Genomic DNA, 24,159 nt, shown 5'->3' with positions numbered 1-24,159 from the left:
ACATATTGACATGTTGTCAGTTGTATCCCTTTGGGAACACACTCAGTATTGATTTGTTTCATGTTGCCGTAATTGTTGCCATGGTAATTCTGTATTGGTGAAGCAATCAGTTTTGTTTTGCATTACAAATTTGTACTGATTTGTTAAAAATAAAGTTTAAATTGACTGATGAAGAAACTGGGTCATGGGAGCGGAGGGAGCAGAAATGGGAAAATCTTGTTTTAAATTAATATGATGCTTTTACCTCTTTGCAAGAATCTTACTCTTGGAGGTGGGGAGGATTGTGATGGTAGAGATACAGTCTTTACGGTACTATGCTAGAAGTAGAAATATGAAAATATGTTTTGTGGTTTGTTTGAGTGTCACTTGTTCAGTTGTTAAAACTGATAAAAATCATGACTGAGCAAATTATTATTTGGTTGATTGAAAAGCACACACACACACACACGCACGCACACATGCGCACGCATGCACGCACACACACACCACAATACACACACACACACACACACACACATGGTGATAAATTGATGCACATACACTCACAAACATACAATACACACATTATATATCCATACACTCACATGCACACACACTTCACACACATACATGATAGTTGAGACAAGACAGATACTACACACACACACACACACACACACACACGCACATGCACATGCACATGTGCACTCATGCACTCACTTTCATATACACACATGTGCGTATGCACACACACACATACATGCATACACGCACTCATGCACAATACTGACAGCTTTTGGGCAAGCATTATTCCAGTGCTTTTACCCTTTCTTTTTTTTTCATCATCACAAAAGTGTGGAGGGAGGCAGATTGCATTCACCTGTTTAATTTTAAGAACTCAGTCAGAACAATGAAGTTTCTGATTCAGTTACTGGATTAGATACATATGCATATAATAATTAAATTATTAATATACTGTGTGCTAGAACTTGGATGTGTACATACTTTAAAACTGCAGTCAGATGTAAGTATGGTTGGATGTGTACATGCTTTGACTTTAAGAATGCAATCAGAATAAAGTATCTGATTCAGTGATTGGATAGAAATGTGCATACTGTGTGCTAGACCTTTAAGAATGCTTTGACTTTAAGAATGCAATCAGAACAAAGTATCTGATTCAGTGATTGGATGTATACATACTTTAAGAATACTGTCAAAACAAAGTATCTGATTCAGTGCTCGGATACATGCACATGTGCATGCTATGTGCCAGAACTTAAAGAATGCAGTCAGAACAAAGTATCTGATAGTGATACAGTGACTGGATGTCTACATGCTTTAGTTTAATGAATGCTGTTGGAATAATTCAGTGATTGGATGTGTACATCATCTACATGTATACTTTACCTTTTAAGAATGCAGTCAGAACAAAGTATCTGGTTGTCATACGGTGACTGGATGTGTACATACTTTAGTTTAAGAATGCTGTTAGAATAATTCATTGATTAGATGCGTACATACTTCACTTTTTAAAATGCAGTCAGAACAAAGTATCTGGTTCAGTGATTGGATATGCATACATGTATACTTTAGTTTAAGAATGCAGTCAGAACAAAGTATCTGATAGTGATGCAGTGATTGGATGAGTACATACAATGATACATTAGTTTAAGAATGCAGTTGGAATAATTCATTGATTAGATGTGTACATACTTCACTTTTAAAAATGCAGTCAGAACAAAGTATCTGGTTCAGTGATTGGATGTATACATGTATACTTTAGTTTAAGAATGCAGTCAGAACAAAGAATCTGATAGTGATGCAGTGATTGGATGAGTTATTGAGTATGTATACGTTAGTTTAAGAATGTAATTGGAATGATTCAGTGATTACATGTGTACATACTTCACTTTTAAAAATGCAGTCAGAACAAAGTATCTGGTTCAGTGATTGGATGTATACATGTATACTTTAGTTTAAGAATGCAGTCAGAACAAAGAATCTCATAGTGATGCAGTGATTGGATGAGTTATTGAGTATGTATACGTTAGTTTAAGAATGTAATTGGAATGATTCAGTGATTAGATGTGTACATACTTCACTTTTAAAAATGCAGTCAGAACAAAGTATCTGGTTCAGTGATTGGATGTGTATTTATTTAAACTTTGAGAATGTAGTCAGAATAAGGTTAAGAATGCAGTCAGAACAAAGTATCTTATTCAGTGATTGGATACATGTGTGCATACTATGCGCTAGAACTTAAAGAATGCAGTCGGAACAAAGTATCTGATATAGTGATTGACAGTGTACATGTGTACTTTAGAGTTTAAGAATGAATACAGAACAATTCACTCATTCAGTGATGGAATGTGTACATTTATATACTTTAACTTAGTCTAAGAATGCAGTCAGAACAAAGTATCTGGTTTAATCATTGGATGTGTACATGTGTGTATACTTTAACTTTGTTTAAAAATGCAGTCAGAACAAAGTATCTCACTATCTGGTTTAGTGATTGGATGTGTATACATGTAATGTATACTTTAAGAATGCAGACAGAACGATTCATTGATTGGATTTGGAGATATATATATATATATATATATATATATATATATATATATATATATATATATATATATATATATATATACACTTTAACGTAGTTTAAGAATGCCGTCAGACCAAAGCGTCTGGTTTTATGATTGCATGTGTACATACATGTATACTTCACTATGTGCCAGCTGTCAGTATGGTACGCCCGGTGAAGCGACGCCAGGCGACGGTGGCCCAGACCAAACAGCTGCTGGAGGCAGTGATCTACATCCGCCAGCAGAAGCAGATCCCCAATGTGGAGCGCATCTCCAAGTACATGCAGAGAGAGCACAGCATGGGGCACGCTGAGTGTCGTCGGCACCTCAACAGTGTCGTCAACGATGGCTTCATTGTGGAGTACACTGCCGTAGGTTTTAAAGGACAGCGGACGGGGTTGGAGCAGGAAGGCTACAAGATTCCAACGCCTGATGAGGAAAACATAGTGAGTCAGCTTGCATCAGGATGTTGAATGGATAATTATCTAGCTGGAATAGAGTGTTGAGTGTTGTTTGTGTGTTTGTTTTTTGGTTATGTTGTGCAGTGTTTTGCAGGATTCTCTTTTGATAATACTTTACAAAACATTTTTTAAAGACAGTGTTTGTGTATTTCTGTGATTGTGTATGATTGTGTGTGAAGTATTTAGATGTGTTTGTTTGTGTGTGTGTGTGTGTGTGTGTGTGTTTGTAGTAATGATACTGTTTCAAAGTCTAAAGCTCTTGTTGAAACTTAGAATTATACCTGCCCAATAATTCTTCAGTTCCATTTACTTAACTGCTCTCTTGGAAACAGTTATAGCTTTCTTCAAACTTGGTTAAATACAAAGAAATAAAGTATCTTCAGTGCATCACAAAAGCTTAATTTTTGAGGACTTAGCCAGGAAATACAGAAATGTACAAGTTTCTCCAACACAGGTAACAAATTGCATCTTAGTTTTTGCAGAAAGAAAAGTTACCCTAAACACATAAATACTGCTTATTGAAACAACCAGAGATCATGTTGACTGACAATGAGTGATAGTGACAATCCAGGAAAGCAAAAAAACAGAAACAAATGTTTTTGATGGCAGCTGACATACAGATTTGCAATGGCAAAAAGTAAAATTGAAACAGAAATGGTTTAAAAATATATTTCTGAAATATTAACACATTAGATTATTTTTCGTGGGTTGAATTAACTTGAATACTAAAAGAATAAACTGTGAAAATTCACTTGTTCACATGAGCAAAGCCATGTTTGTTTGGTCAGCTGGCACAACTGTCCTCCTTCAATTCTGTCTAGCTGACTCACAGGCAGTCACTGTGCAACATTAAGGTGCACATTCTTTGTGACCTACCAACACCTTTTCCATACCTCCTTGACAACAGCTGCTGTTGTGTGTCATGTTGTCAGCCATCTGCATCTGTGGAGTCCCATCAGGTGTCTGTGTTTATTTTAAAGCAACTTGTAACTTGAAAATAAAATCTGAGCCAAAAACTTATGTTCAAATGGAAGTTAAGATTACCTCATTCTGTGAAAGTTAAGCGCAGAATGTCAGCTCTGATCAGGTGTGTAATCTGTCATCAAGATGGTGAATAAATTAATGTAACACTGCTATTGCTTCAGTAATCTTGTACCCTCAGTGTCAGAGCTGCATGACGTTTGCTTTGTACCAACAGAGATTATGATAAGTAAAAAGTCCTACAGGTCCCAGGAACTCTTTTACCAAAATTCTAGGGGGTCCCAGACTGCTTTCAGATGGTTACTCTAATGCAACTGAAATATATACTACACATAATACTGGTACACAAAGGCAGGCATACCTTCTAGCCATAGCTTAGGTTTCTGGAGCCAAGCAGTTGTGAAGGGAAAGAACTCTTCTTCACAGCAGACAGACTGTAGCTCCCATATATATACAGGATTTTCACTCTTTTTATGTGTTTGTTTTATTAAATTTTTAGAATGTCCCAAGGACCCTCTTAATGGGTATATTTGTGTAGTGTTCCATTTCCATTTTCAAAGTGTTAAGGCACACATTTGCTTGTTATCAGAAGACTTCCGCCTGTATTTGAAAATCCCAGAGCAATCCAGTGTTAGTTTTACTGTTTTGAATTTTTCTTACAACTTCCTATCCACACAAAATCATGTTCAGTGTTGTGTGGCTCTGCCCGTTGAGTGCCATAATGTAGATTGTGTATGTGCATAGTGACATCACTGATGACATCATCATCATGAGAAGAAATAAATATGAAAGGCTGAAAAATCACAAATTTGATTGTGAGTGGCACATCTCCAGACCATTTTCTTAGGTTTTGGCTGACTTTTCTTGATAATGATTTTTGATTTGACTCCCCATCTTCCTGCATTTATTTTTTCCTGGCACTAAAGGAGTTAATTATGCACATTGCCTATGAATATGATATTCAATGATAAAACTCTGAATATATTGTTTCCCAACAGCTTGCAAATTTCAAATCAAGCACACTAAATTTAATTTTCAAGTATAACCAGACTGATTGATCCACCATTTCCCAAAAGCTTGCAAATTAGAAAAAGGAATTGATTTTTTTTTTAGATAATATTATTAATAGGATTTTTTAAATGATATCAAATTTTGTATTATATAATTTTCTGGGGCACAGATGAAATCTAGTCAGTTCGAGTTTTTGTTTTGCTGACAGAATTTTATGACCATGGTAGGTATGGTAGGCTAGAAGGCTGATGAAATATATAATTGTTATTGGGACTTGATTGCATATCTTCATTTTAGGTGAAAATTGTGCATACATAAATATATTATGGAAATTTGAGTTACCTTTCTTGCTTTAGTTCATGCACACAGAGAGAGAGAGAGAGAGAAGAAATAAACAAGACCTTTAGAACAATACTAACCTTTGTAACGTTTCGTTGTGAATCAGATGAAGGACGATCATGACTGGTATTGCTTCACGTGCCATAGACCAGGGGAGCTGCTGCTATGCAGTGAGTGCTTCCGCACCTACCACACACAGTGCACCGAGGAGGATCACAGTGGGTCCAAGTTCACATGCTCTATATGCAAGGTAAGCGCCAGTCTGTAAAGTCCATTCTGGTACTTTTACTTGTAGACACACAATACATAAACTTGCAGTTCAGCTTCCGGGTTCATCATGTCTGCATCATCTGTGTGCAAAGGAAGTCACACAGTAGTGGTAGTTTACTAAGAAGTTTGTTGCCATATTCATCTGTTTTGCGCAAATATCATCCTTGGTGTGTGGCTGTGTAATGGCCCCAGTTTCACCAAAGTAAATCCAGGATACAATATTTATAGTTTGTGGTTCCATTCTCATCTTTCCGTAGTTTGTGGGTTTGTTTTCATCTTTTTCTTTAAGTACCTTCTATTCCAGGGTGAAGATATTTAGCTGATAGACCCCACGTGTTTATCTTCCAATATATATAAAATATAGCCCAGATCCAAATTTGATGTTAATCTTTACTGTAGAAAATGTGTCCTGAATTATTATTTTTAACAGATGTGCAAAGTACAGAACTCTTTGCTCTGTGCTTCCACCTTTTGATCTTTTCAATTCGAGAAAATCCTACATTTCAAATAAATTTTCTTAGCAGAACTACTCAAAATACATTCAGCTATGCTTAACAAGGGCACAGGAAAATAAAACAAGAAAATAAATTTATACACTTTTGACCTCAATAAAGAGGACAGTCCATTTTTGACTTACTTGTGTAAACAAAGTGAGTCTATGTTTTAACCCGGTGTTCGGTTGTCTGTGTGTGTGTGTGTGTGTCCGTGTGTCTGTGTGTCCGTGGTAGACTTTAACATTGACATTTTCTCTGCAAATACTTTGTCAGTTGACTCCAAATTTGGCATAAAAATAGGAAAAATTCAGTTCTTTCCAGTCATCTTGTTTAAAACAATATTGCATCTCTGGGATGGACACAAAAAAATTTAAAAAAGAAGCCTAATTATATGCAAACTGCATTTACTGTTATATTTATATTTTTTGTATTCTCTAAACTTGGCACTTTGACCTCTTATTCTGACACAACAACAAGAGGAGTCATTATTATCATTTTTTTTGTTCAAACAGGAACTTCTTTTGCTAAGCATGGAATTTTTATTTATTTTGCAAACGTTTTGGTGCAGATAGTAAAAAGGGGAAATTACTCTGTAATTAATGCTAGGGCACTTAATTTATCACAAGTGAGTCTTGAAGGCCTTGCCTCTCTTTTTCTAATGTGGCAGTCCATCATATTTTGGTCACATTGAGATGGTGGGGACGAAGTTCTAAGTTTCTTATATTCAGAAAACTCTAGGTAAAAAAGAAAGTTATTTTAAAAAAAAAACTAAACAAAAAAAAACCCCAAACTTTTTGCATAATTCAAATAAGTAACTCGTTTTGTGATCACATAAGCCATGTGTGTAGTTTAAAGTTTATGTAGTGTTCTCCTTTGTATTACTCAGCCAGGCCTTTACAAGCAGGTCTTTGCATCTCTTGACCTTGTATGGTTTCCACTCTTAAACCCACCGTGTGCCAATACAGGGATCAAACCCAGAACCCTCAGATTGAAAGTCAGATTTTGTATTTGTATTTGTATTTCTTTTTATCACAACAGATTTCTCTGTGTGAAATTCGGGCTGTTCTCCCCAGGGAGAGTGTGTCGCTACACTACAGCACCACCCTTTTTTTTTTTTCTTTTTTTTTAAATTTTTTTCCTGCATGCAGTTTTATTTGTTTTTCCTATCGAAGTGGATTTTTCAACAGAATTTTGCCAGGATCAACCTTTTTGTTGCCGTAGGTTCTTATACATGTGCTAAGTGCATGCTGTACAAGGGACCTCGGTTTATCGTCTCATCCGAATGACTAGCGTCCAGATGACCATTCAAGGTCTAGTGAAGGGGGAGAAAATATCGGCAGATGAGCCATGATTCGAACCAGAGCGCTCAGATTCTCTCGCTTCCTAGGCGGACACGTTACCTCTAGGCCATCACTCCACATGCTCTGACCACTTGGTTATCACAGTCACAGGGTTTCCCTCCTGTTTGCAGATTAGCTCCTAGATGATGTGACTTAAGGGTAGAACCTTTGTGGGTTGGATTGAAGTGGTTTGGGAGTGTGTGTGTGAACAGATACAGTTATATATATATATATATATATATATATATATATATATATATATATATATATACATTTGACTCTTTATCTTGACAGAACACTCGTTTGTCATTGTTGGGACAGTTATTCACTTACTTGTTTACTACAAGAGTTGTGATTGTTATCATAAGCATATAACCAGTTTTATTTTATTTTCAGGTATAATCTTACTATAAACTTGCTATTTCCAATTGTTGTTGGTTTTTTGTTTTTTTTTATCATTTTGGATGTCAATCTGTGGAGGTGAAAATAGACATTTTTTATGCACAAAACTTATTAACATCACTTTCAAATGCCTGAATAGTTATCTTCAATCAAAATAAATGGAAAAAAGCTCAGATTCAGAATCCATATACATTTTCTCACAAAAACATTTACTTTGCTTCTGTATCTAATATATTTACGAATCCATTCTCATTTTCAGTCACTTAAACGTTTCCTTTGCTTATTTATCTTGAATAGTTACGAGTTCTTGAACTAGATTTTTTTTGTTTGTTTTTTTGTTTGTTTGTTTGTTATTACCCGTTTTCTCAGAATTCCTTGGCAAGGGGAAAGTGCTTTTTTCTTTAAACTGCAAAATTCCGTGGCACTGAGCGGGTTAATAATTGACTGACTATTGTTGTGTCATCAGAAATATTCAAGATGCTGTTGTAACTAATCACTTGCCATTCATAATTTCATGACCAGATATAGCTGTCTTGGTTTTCCTAAATTTGTAGATTTTTTATTTTGGAAAAAAAATTGCAAGAATAGTTTAAGTTTCAGTAGCTCAACGAGGCGTCACTGTGTTCGGACAAATCCATATACACAACACCACATCTGCCAAGCAGATGCCTGACCAGCAGCGTAACCCAACGCGCTTAGTCAGGCCTTGAGAGAAAAAAAAAAGATAAGTTTTACTTTAAAAAAGATAATAAGAATTAAGGGGTGGGGATGGGTATTGTTTAGGGTTTTTTTTATTTTAAAAGATATTGCTTTGGTGTTCGTTAGTGTATGTTTTTGTATGTTCCCTGTTAAGAAGGTTCACAGTGGAGTAAAACAGTGAAAGGATGACATTATCTGTTATTGTTTTTGCATGTTTTACAGGAAGTGGAGGTAGGTTACCTGAAAACTGTTTTGTTTTTTGTTGTTTTCAATGTTTTTTGTTTTTCCTGTAAAGCTTAGTTTTTGGATGTCATGTAGTGATGTACTCTTGCATCATTTTTTTTTTTTTTTTTTAATTGTGTCCTCACCAATATTTTCATTCCCTTTTTTTAACTGCCATTAATGGGAGCACTTGTAGACACTTATTGTTTATTATTTCCTGTTCATATGGTTGCATCCTCTTTTGGTTTGTTGAAGGAAGGAATGGTTTGTGTTGTGGTCAGTTTTTGAGCTTTTTCCCTCTGTGTTCAACATTCCTATCCACCCTGCCATCTTTTGATTCAGATTGTCTGGAGGCAAGGCTGTGTATGTGTGTGTGTGTGTGTGTGAGAGAGAGAGAGAGAGAGAGAGAGAGAGAGAGAATTAAAGTGAAATTCCATATAACAAGGAAAAAAACAGTGTCAAATTCTCTTGCAAACTGTGCAATGAAAGATTTTTTTTAAAATTGCATCCACCTTTTAGTTTTTTTGTCATTGCGTATTCATAGACCCGAATTTTGCACAAAGTTTGCTGTGAAACTTTTTTTTTTCACACGAGGGAGCAAAACTTTTCACTTTTGCATGTCACCCTCAGGTGGGTTAGTGTTTAATGAGCTTCTTGTAGTTGTATTTCTTAAAGAGATCTCCATCACAACCAAGCTCCTTGATCAGGTTGTTGTAAGCAATCTGCTGCTGCCTGATCTTCGAAGTGTTGTTCACCCAGATTCAATACTTCCTCATTGCTTCACATCTCTTCTCCCAGCAGGGCTGCATTCAGTTCAGAGCTTTCGCATTTTCAACACAGATTGCTTGCTTTAATTTTATGGCAGGTAAATTTAGTGTCTGTTGATGGGCAGCTATTTTTTCTTCGCATGCAAAGTTTGTATGAATTCTTCGTTTAGGATTTCCGCTTCATTTTCTAGGAACTATGGAATTTCACTGATTGATGATGAGCAGAGCTATTTTTGATGAGGAAGAAATGAACTCTCCTGTCACAGGTAATGTGTGACACAGCATGTGCACACAGGAATATAGCAGCAGTAGATCTGTCGGAAGAGAAAGAAGATGGCTTGGGGATGGAAGCAGGGGAGGGGTTGAGTGTGAAAAAGGAAGCTCATGAAAATGGCAGGTGAAAGGGGTGGTTGGGAATGGGGTGCAGGGAGGGAGGTTGAGGGTGTGAAATGCAGCTTTCATGAACACATAATGAAGTTCAAAGCAGAAAACGGGGAAACTTGAAAATTATTTCATATGTATTGAAAGGAGCTGTGGATGCATATATTCAATCAGTAATTTGGTGCATCATGTATGGAGCACAGCATTTGATGAGTATGTTTTCTCACAGTGATACACACAATAAAAACCAAAAAACAAACACACACACACACAAAAAGAAAAGAAGAAATAAAGTTTGTGAAGAGGCTAGAAAAGGGAAGGTGTTGACTGCTGATGTGGCTTGACATTTCTGTCTGTCCTGGCACACTAACAGTGGAACCTGCTATTAGCAGATGTAACTGTTGATCGTGTATTCCGAATCCAAGTCCAGCTGGTATTGGTCTTCTCCCTTCTTGTGATACACGCTGCTATAGATCTCTGGACCTTACCCCTCTGGAAAGGTCAGCACAGTTTTCCAGCTGTCTCAGTTTCTATCTTAGGCATGACTTATTGTCATCATGAAGCATTTTTGTCTCACTGAAGCAAAAGCACTTTGCCAAAGGAGGTCAGAGAATCCTATAGTTCGTTGTCCTTTGGAAAATCCATTAGTCTTGCTCATGGGCCTTCCAGGTTTGTGTGTACTGTTGTGCCTACTATTGGTGTACCTGTACAGTTCAGTGTAAATCATTGGATTCAAGGATGGTTTGTCACAAAGATCCCATCTCCTAACATATTTCTGTCAAAAGAATTTGGCTGTGTGCCCTTTCCCACACCCCTCCATATATTATGTGTGTGTGTGTCTGTGTGTGTGTACTGGGCATATGCATTGTACACAGTACCTACCTACCTAACTGCTACAGTCAGACTTACCATCCATTTATGTATCCGTAAAGAATCAAGATTTCCAAACAAACAGTTGCTTGACAGGTAGTGCTGTAACAGCTTGCCAAATAAATGCCTGGCTGAAAACAGCCGTTGGACTGCAAGCCAGGATTACAATCATTCTCGGCTGTAACAGCTGACCATCAGGGCTGTGCCTACCATTTTCACAAACATACATTAAGATAGCACAGTATTTCAAAATATACCAACACTGAAATTTGAGATGTATACTATAAGTATAGATTAAAAAAAAAAAGTAATTTAAAAATATATGTTTTCAAGATATAAAGGATTTATTCAGAATGTGCCAGCTGATTGGTGTAGGTGTGTACATGTGTATGAGTGTTGTACTGTACTTGTTGAGAAACAAGTATCCTGAGGGGAAGATATTAAACAACCTTGATCAGCAGGGAGGTACAGTTTTCACTGAAAGTTTCGATAATCCCATTGCTCACAAAGAATGATATCCTCAGGGCAAAGAATTTCAAAGTTAAACCACTGAAAATGATCAGTGGTGAGAAGTGTGACTTACAAGACATGATGATGATGTCGCTGTCTATATCTTTTCCAAAATTTATGATCCAAGGGTTGTGCTTTGGGCAATTTATGTCCGATGGGCAACTGGGCATATCGCTTGATTTGTGCTTTGTAGGTTATTGAACGCTTGCCTTTTATGACTCGGCCAGCCACCATAGGTCAGAAATTTATGTAGCTGAAAAGAGATCTACAGGCAAAGCCTTCTGTGGTTGGAAAACAAGATACAAGACAGACAGCTGATGATTGTGACCACTGTTGGATGAAAGTTCAAACAGTCTCTCGTGTTGGTTGTACTCTACAGTAAGATGCAACAGGTGAAGAAAGTTGATACTGGAAAACAACCCAGGCATGTTGTCGTGGTACAGCCCCAACACCCCAGCCTCCCCCACCGATCCCTTTCCTTATCGTCCCTACCCCCTCCAGCTCCATCCACTAGCAGAATGGAGCAGAACAGGTTTCACTGACCATTGGTTAGTCACCCAGTTGAAGGGTTATGTCTAGAGGCGTCCACGCTAATAGAAGGTTCTACTGGCTTGCTGGCATCTGTAGTTGACCTCTACTAATGGGCTGTGCTACCCATCTGCTTCACTCAGTGCATGCAGACCATGCCACCTGTTGATTTTTTTATTCCACTCATCCACCCCGCCTTGCCACATTATCAGTTTTGATTAGAAAAGTGGTTTTCCAGACATTAGTAATATATATATATATATATAGATAGATAGATAGATAGATAGATAGATATATGCATATATTATGTGCACACATGCATGTGCATACATGTTTGTGTGTGTTTGTGCTGAGAGCATACTTTGGATGAACATATCACTTTAATTGGGAACTCAAAGCAAATGTTTGTTTTTTTTTTGTTTTTTTTTAGTTGTTTTTCATGTGTGTGAAGGAAAGCACAACACATTTGAATGATCCTTTTGTTGTTTGACGTTTGAGCTTTCTGGTCTCACTGAGTTTTCTTAAGTTTCAGATTTCTTGTCCCAGTTTTTATGGGCTAAAGCCTGGGTACACATATATGCATGAGTGCATGCATGCACACTGAAAGAGAAAGAAAAGAGAGTTTGAGTTCGAGACAGACAGACTGACTTTTTCCATACCTTTTAAGACGGGCGTGTTTCATATTCTGTGGCGCCCTTTCGTTTCCCTAGTCTTCTCTCTAGTGATGTGAGCACCCTTTTGTATGTTCAGAGGCTACGGTAGTCCAAGTGTGTAGGGGGTGTGGCACAGTTTGTGGGCTCGGGTAACTAGTCCATTCTTCTCTTGCCTCAGCCAGTCAAACTCTCTGCCTTCTTGTGTGTGTTGTATTTCATGGATGTGTGAGCTTCCCTTGTAGCCGTTGACTGGCCCTCCCTTTTCACTCCGGCTTGCATTGTGTAACGTAGTAATGCACTGCCAGCATGCCTGGGAGTGGGATGTGTGGTGTCTTTCTGACGTGTTGCTGTGTTGTGGAGGATGACGTTTGTCTTGTGAAGTGTCTGAGGGGTGGGGGTGTGGGGTGGTTGTTGTTGTTTTGTTGTTGTTTCCCCTTTTTTTTTTTTTTTTTTTTTTTTTTCTTTTTTTTTCATATGACGTTGGCAGACCTTGTTCTTTGGCGAACATATAGCAGGGGGGAGGGATGAAACAAGTTGGTGTGCTGTTCAACATATGATGGAGTGTTGTCAGCTTTTGAGAGTTATGCGTGTGAGTTCCGTTTGTTCTTAACTTTAATGTCTGGTCACTGAAAGTGAAACTGGATGATGTGTGTGTGTGTGTGTGTGTGTGTGTGAGAGAGAGAGAGAGAGAGAGAGAGCAGGCTTGCATTTTTCATTTTTTGCATGATTATGAGCATTGTGTGTGAGGATGCAAAAGTGCAATCTGTGTGGAGAATGCTTCTGTGTCACTGATGGTTATTTCATGTGGTTTCCATGATGAATTGTTATTTCATGTGGTCTCCATGATTAGTGGTGGGATGCCGCAAGATATGAAAATTATGTACAGTGTTACTGTTATATATAATGAGAATAAAATGAGTTTGTAGTAATTATTTCTCTTTCCGTCAGTCTCTCTCTCTCTGTCACTCACTCTTACTCTCTGTCTCTCTCTCTGTCACTCACTGTCTTACTCTCTCTCTCTCTCTGTCTCTCTCTCTGTCTCTCTGTTTTGTTTTGTTGTTTTTTTATTATTATTTTCATTGTTGTGAGAGTATGGTGAAAAAAAAGCTTATACTTATAGCTTATCCTTTTACCCTCTATGAAAATTCTTGTACCTCTTCATCTCTCTCTCTCTCTCTCTCTCTCTCTCTCTCTCTCTCTCTCTCTGTCTGTCTGTCTCTCTCTCTCTCTCTCTCTTTATTTTGTCTCGATTTTAATGCTGCTTTGACTTATTAGAAAATACGCATTTGTCTTTTCTGTGAGCATGTGTTTTGTGTCTCTGTACATGTCTCTGTGTCAGTGTGTCTGTTATGTATTTGGGAATGGGGAAAAGAGGGATGGATAGGAAGAGGTAACCTTTATTCCAAATCATTACCCTGACATGTTGCAAAAAGTGACCTTAAAAACCAGAGCACATTTGGTCTCGATCTCCACCTCAGATTACAAACTGAAACAACAAGAATCAAAAGGATCAGGGTTAAACAAGACCAGGGAAGTTTTGGAAAAGCAAGTTCATGTGTCAACAGCCCAGATGTGACCAGTTGGCTCCGCTTTAACTTTAAACACTACTTTTTTTTCTTTTCTTTTTTTTTTCTTTTTAAAGATGAGGAGCTCTGATACTGAAATACACATTCATTTCATCTGCACAGCACACTTCCTCAAAGTACATCAGATGGTTCTTGATTTTTTTTTTTTTTTTTTTTTAACACCAGTTATCTGGTTGTTTTGTTTTTGGGTTGTTTTTTTTTTATCAACTTCTTGTGACCTTGAGAGCTTCACCCTCCACTGGAGATCATTTGGGTGATAGACCTTCCATGTGGTGGGTGTGAAAACTCAGTCTGCCCAGCTTGAGCTGATCAGTCACTTTCAACTGATATATTAACATAAAGAGGAATGTGAATGATCATGATGATGATTGTAAGCACTAGCTGTCCATTGCTGTGTTATTTGCCTATATTGTATTGTATTGTATGGATTTGTGTGTGTGTGTGTGTGACAGTTATGTTTGACATTTTTTTTTTTTTTTTTTTTGTCTTAGTGTTTTTGTTTTTGTTTTAATTATTAAGTTAAGCAGTCCTGATATGGTCTTGTGTGGTCAGCTGGAGTATAAGCAACAACGTCGGATTTAGAGCTGACTTTGAGAGGAAACTGTATGATAATCATTTTCAGCTGGCATGAAGAGTAATTTGTATAATCAGTCATTTTCAGCAAAATTGAGAAGAATTCAGTACCACGAAGAATAGCATGTAACAAAGTCTCAACTTGACAGATTTAACCCCTTTTTTTTCTTTCTTTTTTTTATGTCTTTGATACAAAATTGAGTCAGAGTGAGAGGGCAGATGGCAAATGTGGATCCATGGCCCATTTTGCTATTTCCAGCAGTGGCGGCTTGTCCTAACTAGCCTTTGCTAAGTCAACAGCTGCTGTGTGGGGCTCTATTTGTTCACAGCTTTCACCCACAGTCTGGAGATCGGTGGTTCAATAACCGTGCAGTGTAGAACTAGAAAGGACTTGACTTTTCACCCACTTAAAGGAAGGCGTGCGCGCGCGTGCACACACACACACACACACACACACAAGCACACGCGCACACACACACACTTTTTCACCACCACCCCTCCCTCCCCCTCCCCCCCTCCCCCTTCCCCCTTCCCCTCACACACACACACACACACACACACACACACACACAAGCATGCACACAGTCACAGGCACACAGAGAAAATTATGTTTGGAATATTTATGTCTGGTGAACACGCCTGATCTCTCCATTGATTACATGACAGAAAAAAAGAAAGAAGAAGCAAAGTCATGGCTGTAAATGGGTCTCACTGTTTCCATGTGTCTCACACACACACACACACACACACACACACACACACACACACACACATACCACCATCTCCCATCCCTTCCCCCCCTCCACACACATATATTACCTTCATCACATCACACACACACTGCTACCACCACACTACCCCTTCTCCCCACCCGGGTCTGCCCCTCCCCCCTGCCCCCACCCCCCTGCATACACAGAATAATAATTAATATGTTCAGAACATTAAATGTCAGTTGAACATACCTGATCTCTTCTCTGATAACATTACAGTAAAAAGAAGAGAGAGAAAAAAAAAGGGAGTAGAGAATGGGTCTGCTATTTCCATGTGTCCCCTGTATAGCTAGTGTGTCTGATTGTGTCATGATGTATTACATCAAAAAAAAAAAAAAAAAAATTCAGTTTTTTTAATGCTGATTTTCTTCATTTCTTTTGTTGTATCTTTATTTCTTTCTTTCCTTTTTTTCTTTTTTCCTTCATTTTTTGACTCACTTGTGTAAACAAAGTGAGTGTGTTTTAACCCACTGTTCAGTTGTCTGTGTGTGTTTGTCTGTGTGTCCGTCGTAAACTTTAACATTGCCATTTTCTCTGGAAATACCTTGTCTGCCAATACCAAAATTGTCTTAAACACAGTATGGGAGGAAAAAAATCTACACAGTCATACCAATAAAGTTTGTAAGTCTCCCGAATTAAGCCATATATCCGAATCATTAACAGTTTCTTTTGTTGAGATGTGTTCTGAAGTCTGAAAATTCTAAAATCATTTTCCACTGAGTTTGGCTGACTAGAACACAGTTGAAGGTAGGTTGTTTTCAAAGACGACATTACCTCGTGTTTCATGTTCACAATTAAAAGGAAAGAAACACAAATTCTGGACAGAACACTTACAGTGATACTAACTACACCATCAGTGTGTTTACTGCATATAAATATTCTAAAGTGGACACTGATTTAACTGGAATGAATATAAAAGAAAAATTGAATCAGTCGTTTCTTTCAGCCCATTGTAGACTGGTTTGTGCAGATCTAGAGATCTGCCATGTGTTGTGATGTGCTTGAAGGAGATGGCAACGTCTCCACTACCGCTGAAATAAAAGAATAATCGAGATATGATAAAACCACAAAAAACATGATTTAAACAGCATTATTATGTCCACTGCGATCACATCTATCTATCGCAGGAAGAAGAAAACGTCAACATGGCTTTAAGTTTTTAATTTAGACTTTTGACGTCAGATGTGCTGCAGCCTTGGGCATTAGTCGGCTTGCGTCAGAACTGAACATGCGTGGTTCGATCCCACTCGCATGCTTTTTTTTTTATTATCTTCTGCGCGCATGTACCAGTACACACACACCCCAGATAAACTAACGACTCAGTGGTGCCGACACAGAGACAGAGCAGAGCTGGGATGGAGGCCTAGTGGTAACGCGTCCACCTTGTTTTATTTCTCTCCCAAGCTTATCTTATATATCATATTTAATACAGACCACTTTTCAACGATTTTTTAAATCTCTTTTTTTTTTCTCCTCATGATTCCTTGACTGGATAAAGCGCAAAGCACAAGTGAGTCTTGAAGGCTTTGCCTCCTGTTTTAAATATCGGCAAAATAAAGTGCACAGTATGTGTTCATGAACATAAGGAAAGAACATTAGGTGTGTCTGTGTGTGTTAGCCCTAGAAAAAAATAATAGTTGTTTTAATTGTAAGAAGTTTGTGATGTTTAAGTTTCTGTAATTCCTTTCATCAAATTGTTATAGATTACTGGCAACACAGAGAGAGAGACATGATATATGACTTCATATATTTCTTTTTTTATGAAAATATGAACGAGTATTTTCTCAAGAAGAGTTATGATCTGTGAAGGATACACATTCACACACACATGCACACACACACGCACACACACGCACGCACGCACGCGCACACACACACACACACACACACACACACACACACTGCTGCTGCTGCTGCTGCCGAACACTGTTCAGATTTGCCAGCACCAGGTGTGACAAACCAAACTGCTGGCAGACTGTGGTAAGATATCTTACAACAGCTGTCATAAAGACCTGCCGAACTCTGGGCACCAACTCACAATGAAAGTGTTGAATGATGAAAAGCTACAGAGTTCAAGATCTGTGGTTTTTCCAGAGCAACAAACACCAGACACACAAAACCTGGCAGGAACTTCTGCCCAGATATACGCATATCAGATAACGTCTTTTGTGGGAAAATGGGATCAGTTTTTGTCTCCTTCCTTGGGATCAGATTTTGTCTCCTTCCTTCTTAAGACTACATTGCTATTTTCCTTTGTTCAGGGACAAAACTGGCATTATTATACCTTTTTTTTTCTTTCTTTCTTGGGGGGAGGGGGTTGGGGTGGTGGGAGAGTGGGAGGAAGAAATGTATATGTATGATATGTAGAAAATAAAAAGCTTTCATAGAAACGCTTCAGAGGCTATCTAAACATATGGCGTGTAGTACTTTGCATTGCTTTCCCAAAAAATATGTATTTGAATGACCATGTAAGCCAGATGATATGCACTGTGTAAAAGAAAGTCTTTCAACAAAAAAAGGTAAACATTTGTATGACCATATAAACAGGATGATGTTCACTGTATGGAAGTAAAGCTTTTTCTAACAGATAAGTCAGTAAATAAATAAATAAATAAATAAACAGGCATTTGAATGACCATATAAACCAGGTGATGAACATTGTGTAGCAGTAAAGCTTTCCTAAAGAAAACAGAACATATGAATGACAATGTAAAGTGGATGATGTGTACTGTGTATCAGTAAAGCTTTCCTAAAGAAAACAAAGCATTTGAATGACCATGTAAACTGGATGATGTGTACTGTGTATCAGTAAAGCTTTCCTAAAGAAGATAAAATGTTTGAATGACCATGTAAACTGGATGATGTGTACTGTGTACCAGTAAAGCTTTCCTAAAGAAAACAAAACATTTGAATGACCATGTAAACTGGATGATGTGTACTGTGTATCAGTAAAGCTTTCCTAAAGAAAACAAAACATTTGAATGACCATGTAAACTGGATGATGTGTACTGTGTGGAAGTGTGGTTCATCCGTCGGGATCGACGAGGACCATCTAGTCATCCTGGGGGTGGGTGGGTTGGGCTCTGTGGGTGCGCAGATGACTGGTCAGGTCAGTCTGCGCCCAGAAGGTTCTGATGCAGTGTGGATAGGGGATGGTGGCGGCTGTCAGGGACTTGCTGGCACTGCTTTTCTTGGCCTGTCTGCGTTGCTCTGCTGCAGCGATTCTGTTGGCCTCACAGGATTTGGCGCCTTTGTGGACAGCTGAACACCACTTTGGTCTGTCCATTGCATTCAGCTCCCATGTGTCGTGGCTGATGTTGAAGGCCTTCAGAGAAGCTTTTAGAATTAGAGTGTCTTTGAAGCACTTCTTTTGGCCTCCATGGGAGCACTTGCCATGTCGGAGTTCGCCGTACAGCAGTTTCTTGGGTTGCCGGTGGTCTGGCATGCGAACCACATTGCCTGCCCAGCACAGCTGGGCCTGCATCAAGCTGGTGTAGATGCTGGGCAAGTTTGCACGAGTGAGCACCTCTGTGTCAGGGATCTTCTCTTGCCACTTTATGCCGAGAAGTTTTCTGAGGCTGGTGGTGTGGAAGTGGTTCAGCTTTTTGGCGTGGCGTTTGTAGACCGTCCATGATTCACATCCATAGAGCAGTGTGGTGAGAACTATGGCTTTGTATACTTTGAGCTTTGTCTCCAGGGTGATGCCTCTCCTGTTCCAAACGTTCTTATGGAGTCTGCCGAAGGCAGCGCTGGCTTTGGCGAGTCTGGCATTCACCTCGTTGTCGATGACAACTGTGCGAGAGAGTGTACTCTCCAGGTATGTGAACTAGTCCACCGCGTTCGGTCGTTGCCCGTTGATGAAGATGTTTGGTTCAACGTAAGGCTTTCCTGGAGCTGGCTGGTGCATCACCTCAGTCTTCTTTGTGCTGATTGTGAGGCCAAAGTTGTCACAGGCAGCAGAGAACTTGTCGACACTGTGTTGCATGTCAGCTTCAGAGGCAGTGTTGAGAGCGCAGTCATCAGCAAACAGGAAGTCGTTGACGGTGTCTGTCCTCACCTTGGTTTTTGCTTGAAGCCTTCTGAGGTTAAAGAGTGAGCCATCTGTGCGGTACCTGATGCCAATGCCTACGTCAGCGTCTCTGAAGGCATCTGTCAGCATGGCTGAAAACATGAGACTGAACAGGGTGGGAGCAAGAACACACCCTTGCTTGACTCTGTTGGAGACAGGGAATGGTTTTGAAGTCTCTCCGTTGTCTTGGACTCGGGCCAGCATCCCATCGTGTAGTTGCCGTATGATGGTGATGAACTTGCTGGGACACCCGTACTTCGCCATGATTCTCCAAAGGCCATCTCTGCTAACAGTATCGAAGGCCTTGGTCAGATCGACATAGGTGGAGTAAAGGTCAGCATTCTGTTCCTGACACTTCTCCTGGAGCTGCCTGGCAGCAAACACCATGTCGATAGTCCCGCATTCTTTCCGGAAGCCACACTGGCTCTCTGGTAGGAGACCTTGCTCAAGGTGCGCTATGAGACGGTTGAGTAGCACTCTGGCCAGAGTCTTGCCTGTGACGGACAGCAGGGATATTCCACGATGGTTGTCACAGGCCTGATGATTTCCTTTGCGCTTGTACAGGTGTATGATGGAAGCATCTTTGAAGTCCTGTGGAACTGCCTCATGCTGCCAGATGAGCTGGAACAGCTGATGAAGCTTCTCAGTCAGCGCCATACCACCTTCTTTGTAGACCTCAGCTGGAATGGAGTCTGAGCCAGGGGCTTTGCCTTTGGATAACAGACGGATAGCTTTCTGGGTCTCCTCCAAAGTTGGAATGACATCCAACGACTCACTGACTGGCACCTGGGGGAGTCGGTCGATGGCTTCATCATTGATGGTGGAGGGGCAAGTAAAGCTTTCCTAAAGAAGATAAAACATTTGAATGACCATGTAAACTGGATGATGTGTACTGTGTATCAGTAAAGCTTTCCTAAAGAAAACATAACATTTGAATGACCATGTAAACTGGATGATGTGTACTGTGTGGAAGTAAAGCTTTCCTAAAGAAGATAAAACATTTGAATGACCATGTAAACTGGATGATGTGTACTGTGTAGAAGTAATGTTTTTTCTAAAAATATTTCACTTCTCAGCTGGATGGTAATTTTTTGCTGTTGTTATGTTTCCTAGGAAAGATTTAATACCACATTCTAATTCAATTCATATGGCCATCCAATCTTATTTTATATTAAGTTGATATTTTCACTCTCTTTCACTTTAAATCAAAAATTAAAAAAAAAAAAACTACAACTAAAACAAACATGGGAATGACATGTTAACTGGATATTGTGTACTGTGTAGAAGTAAATTGGATAGATAAATGATCTGGATAATGTGTATTCTGTGGAAGTAAAGCTTTCCTTTAAAAAAAATTTAATTGAATGACCATGTAAACTGGTTGATTTTTACTGTGTGAAAGTAAAGCTTTCATTTAATAATGTTGATGATAATTTGGATGGCCATGTAAATTGTATTTTGATGATGTGGCAGTTAACCTTGAAAAAGATTGGATGGCCATATGAATTGGATTAGAATGTGGTATTAAATCTTTCCTGGGAAAAATAACAACAGCAAAAAATTACCATCCAGCTGAGAAGTGAAATAGTTGCACCACGTGTTGTACTGTGTGGTGCCTCTTTCTTTATGAACTGTTATCTTGTTCATCAATTTTTTCTTGTTTCTTTTTCTTTTTGCAGGCTGGCAAGAAGAAAAACAAAATGAAAAAGAAAATGTTGAACACCCTACTGAGTTACACGATTTTGAGACTACGGGAAAAGGTAAGTGGTTTGTCCTGCCCTCTTGAAGCTCTGAGAAATTGAACTTATTTCATGTGATACAGGAGGTGAACTCTCTTAGAATTTCCTATGTGTATGATTGACAAACACTGAGCAGGATGACCTTCTGACCTTGAAGGTGCTCTCATCACTGCTTTGTCAATATATTGATTGACTTTAATGCTTGTACTAGTTGTAGGATGGTGTCATATACTGTACCATGTGAAACTGAGGTAAACCAGGCCTATCTGTATGCTCCCCTTGGCCAAAATTTTAGAACAAGTCAGTGATAAGACGCCTGTAGGGAAAAAAACAGTTTGAATGCAACACTATTTTTTTGTACTTTAACGGATCCTTTATATTTGGAAGTCAAAATTTTAGCATTGTGTGTTGTGAATTAATGCAACCATTATATTTGGAATCCAGTGTTGATAAGGAAGAGTCAGTATGCCTGCCAGAATGTCTTGAAGCGTTTGCTTTTGACAGCTACTGTGTGAAAAGATCACAAGCATTTGTGCATGCAGAAGATTTACAGCAAAGGTGCAAGCATTCCCTTTTAAGGAATGCAGACACAATTTTTGGAATGCATAATTAGAAAAGTGGAAGCAAGAAAGTCAGGAGCATTTGTCATCAAGTTTTCTGCACTGTTCAAAACTAGTAACTGACCAGCTTACTGCAGGACTAGAATTTCTCTGATGATTTTTAGTTATCCAGAGAAGAGTAGACTGCCCACCAGAAGTCTTCATTTATTCCGGACATTCAGTTGGGTGGGTATTTCAAGCCCTGGACTGTTCTCAGACAAAAGAGCTGCACAAGATCGGGACGAAGTCGGAGGAGGATCTGTTGCGTCAGTTTGTGTACCAGCGAATGGACCTGAACGCCATGGAGATTAAAGTGCAGGCCTCACGCTACAAGTGTCTTGAGGAATTCTACGCTGATGCCCAGACCATTCATCACAACTGTGTTCTTCTCTACGGGGGTATGTTGGGGTTGTTTTTATGTTGTTGTTTTTTAATCCTTGGTTTGTTGTTGCTTGTTTGTTGTTTTCCTAATGGTGTTTCTTTATTTTGTTAGTTTCATAATCAAAATTTTTCTCTTTGTTTTGTTTTGTTTTGTTCATTGATTTTTGGATTGAAAGTGTTTTTCTCTGTGTGCATATTATTGTATGTGTGTGAGAGACAGAGGGAAAGAATCTGTAATTTTCTTTCAGTCATTATGGAAAAACCCAGATGTGAATGAGTACTGAGAGACAGAGGGAAAGAATCTGTAATTTTCTTTCAGTCATTATGGAAAAACCCAGGTGTGAATGAGTACTTGACTTAGTTAGGAAAGGTTAAAATTGCAGAAGGAGAGGACTGATTCCCACCTCCCTGTGCCAAGCCCTAGACACAATGGATTTGAATTTACTGCCCCGTGGGCCGTGAAAGGCTACAGGATCTTTAACCTTAACCTTTACTATTATGCAAACTGTGTATAAGAGAGTCTGCGGTGCATGTGAGCACATGTGTGCAGTGCGCATGATTGGTATGGAGAAACTCATCAAATATACCCACTTGATATTAAGGCATATCTCCTGAAAAAAAATTGGGTGAACAGATTGGGAGGCTGTCATGGAGTGACCACCATTTTGACAAGTGAGGAATGTCTGTCATGGAAAGACATTTGTCCAGTGAATATCTGTCATGTCTGCAATGTTGTGTGTGTGGCCAGTGTGTCTTCACCTGTGTGTGTACCACCGTGTGTGTATGTAGCACCTGAATAACTACCACCTGTGTGTGTATTACTATCTATACCACTGTGTCTGTACCATTGTGTCTTTGCAGATACCCCAGGTGGCATGACGGAACTTGCCAACATCATGTTGAAAGACTGCAAATATGATGTGAGTCCATGGTTGTCACCATCTGTGCATTTTACTGCTTTGTGTTTGCATGAAAGAGAGAGAGATGGGAGGGGAGAGAGAGAGAGAGAGAGTTTATATGTATGTACAGAGAGAAAGGGGGAGAGTATGTGCAAGTGGTAGTCAAAAATGCCTGTTCAAATGTATATTTGTGTATGTTGCAAATTTTGGTTGTTTTGTTTTTTTGTTGTTGTTGTTGTTGTTTTGTTTTTTTTAGGATGCGAATGAAAGCACCACAGTACTGTCAGTACATCATTAAGTTTGTTAGCCTGTGTTAATGTGTATGTGTTAGTGCATATGTGTGTGTGTGTGTGTGTTTGTATAGATGCTAACATGATCATACACTTATGTTTGAAAGGGTGTGTGTGTGCTCGTTTGAGTGTATATCCATGGAACTTTAGAGAATTTGAGTATGTTATATAGTTTCACACATGTGTACTAATCTCAGTAGTGTGTTCTGTGACCTGATGTCTTTACCCACCATGGTGTATGTTTTCAGCTGGATGAGATTGAGCTATGCCCCAACTGTTACTACATGTCCAATGCCAAGCCTGACCAGTGGTTCTGTCAGCCCTGCGTACGTACACACAGCACAGCTCTAGGGAATGAATGTGTCATTGCAGTCCATGGGCTGAATAGTTGTGGATGGTGTAGACTGCAGCGTAAGAAATGCGGAGCAGTTTTTGATGGGTTGGTACAGTGTGGAGAGTCCCAACAACAGAGTGGACAGAACTGGGCACAGAGTTTGGTTTCAATTTCAAGGAGGCATCAGAGCATGTGGATAGATCCATATGCGTTACACCACATCTGCTGACAAAGAACATATATTAAAAAAAGGCAGCAGATGCCTCACCTTTGCATAAACCCAACATGCTGCTCAGGCCTTGTGAGCCTGTCTTTGGTTTGTGTAAAACATTAACATGGAAATTAATTAAAATGATTAATTAGACAAAATAAATATGGAAATACATTCTGGGCACAGAATGGTGGAGCACCTGACAGGCCA

General features: G+C 39.0%; 1 protein-coding gene across 2 annotated transcripts in view; it reads left to right on the top strand.

The window, feature by feature from the left end:
- The window catches only part of LOC143293729 (zinc finger MYND domain-containing protein 11-like), a 47,661-nt gene that overhangs the window by 2,286 nt on the left and 21,216 nt on the right, over nt 1–24,159 (top strand). For both annotated transcript variants that reach the window (XM_076604932.1, XM_076604933.1), the window contains exons 2-7: nt 2,724–3,016; nt 5,469–5,612; nt 21,176–21,256; nt 22,052–22,232; nt 23,077–23,135; nt 23,653–23,730. In XM_076604932.1, the coding sequence (XP_076461047.1) occupies nt 2,732–3,016; nt 5,469–5,612; nt 21,176–21,256; nt 22,052–22,232; nt 23,077–23,135; nt 23,653–23,730 (828 nt within the window). In that variant the 5' untranslated portion in view covers nt 2,724–2,731. The remainder of the gene's footprint in view (nt 1–2,723; nt 3,017–5,468; nt 5,613–21,175; nt 21,257–22,051; nt 22,233–23,076; nt 23,136–23,652; nt 23,731–24,159) is intronic.

Source organism: Babylonia areolata, chromosome 19 (genome assembly GCF_041734735.1).
Source record: "Babylonia areolata isolate BAREFJ2019XMU chromosome 19, ASM4173473v1, whole genome shotgun sequence".
Classification (NCBI taxonomy): domain Eukaryota; kingdom Metazoa; phylum Mollusca; class Gastropoda; order Neogastropoda; family Buccinidae; genus Babylonia; species Babylonia areolata.
The sequence above is the reverse complement of the archived record's forward strand: the minus strand, read 5'-3'. Positions and strand labels throughout refer to the sequence as shown.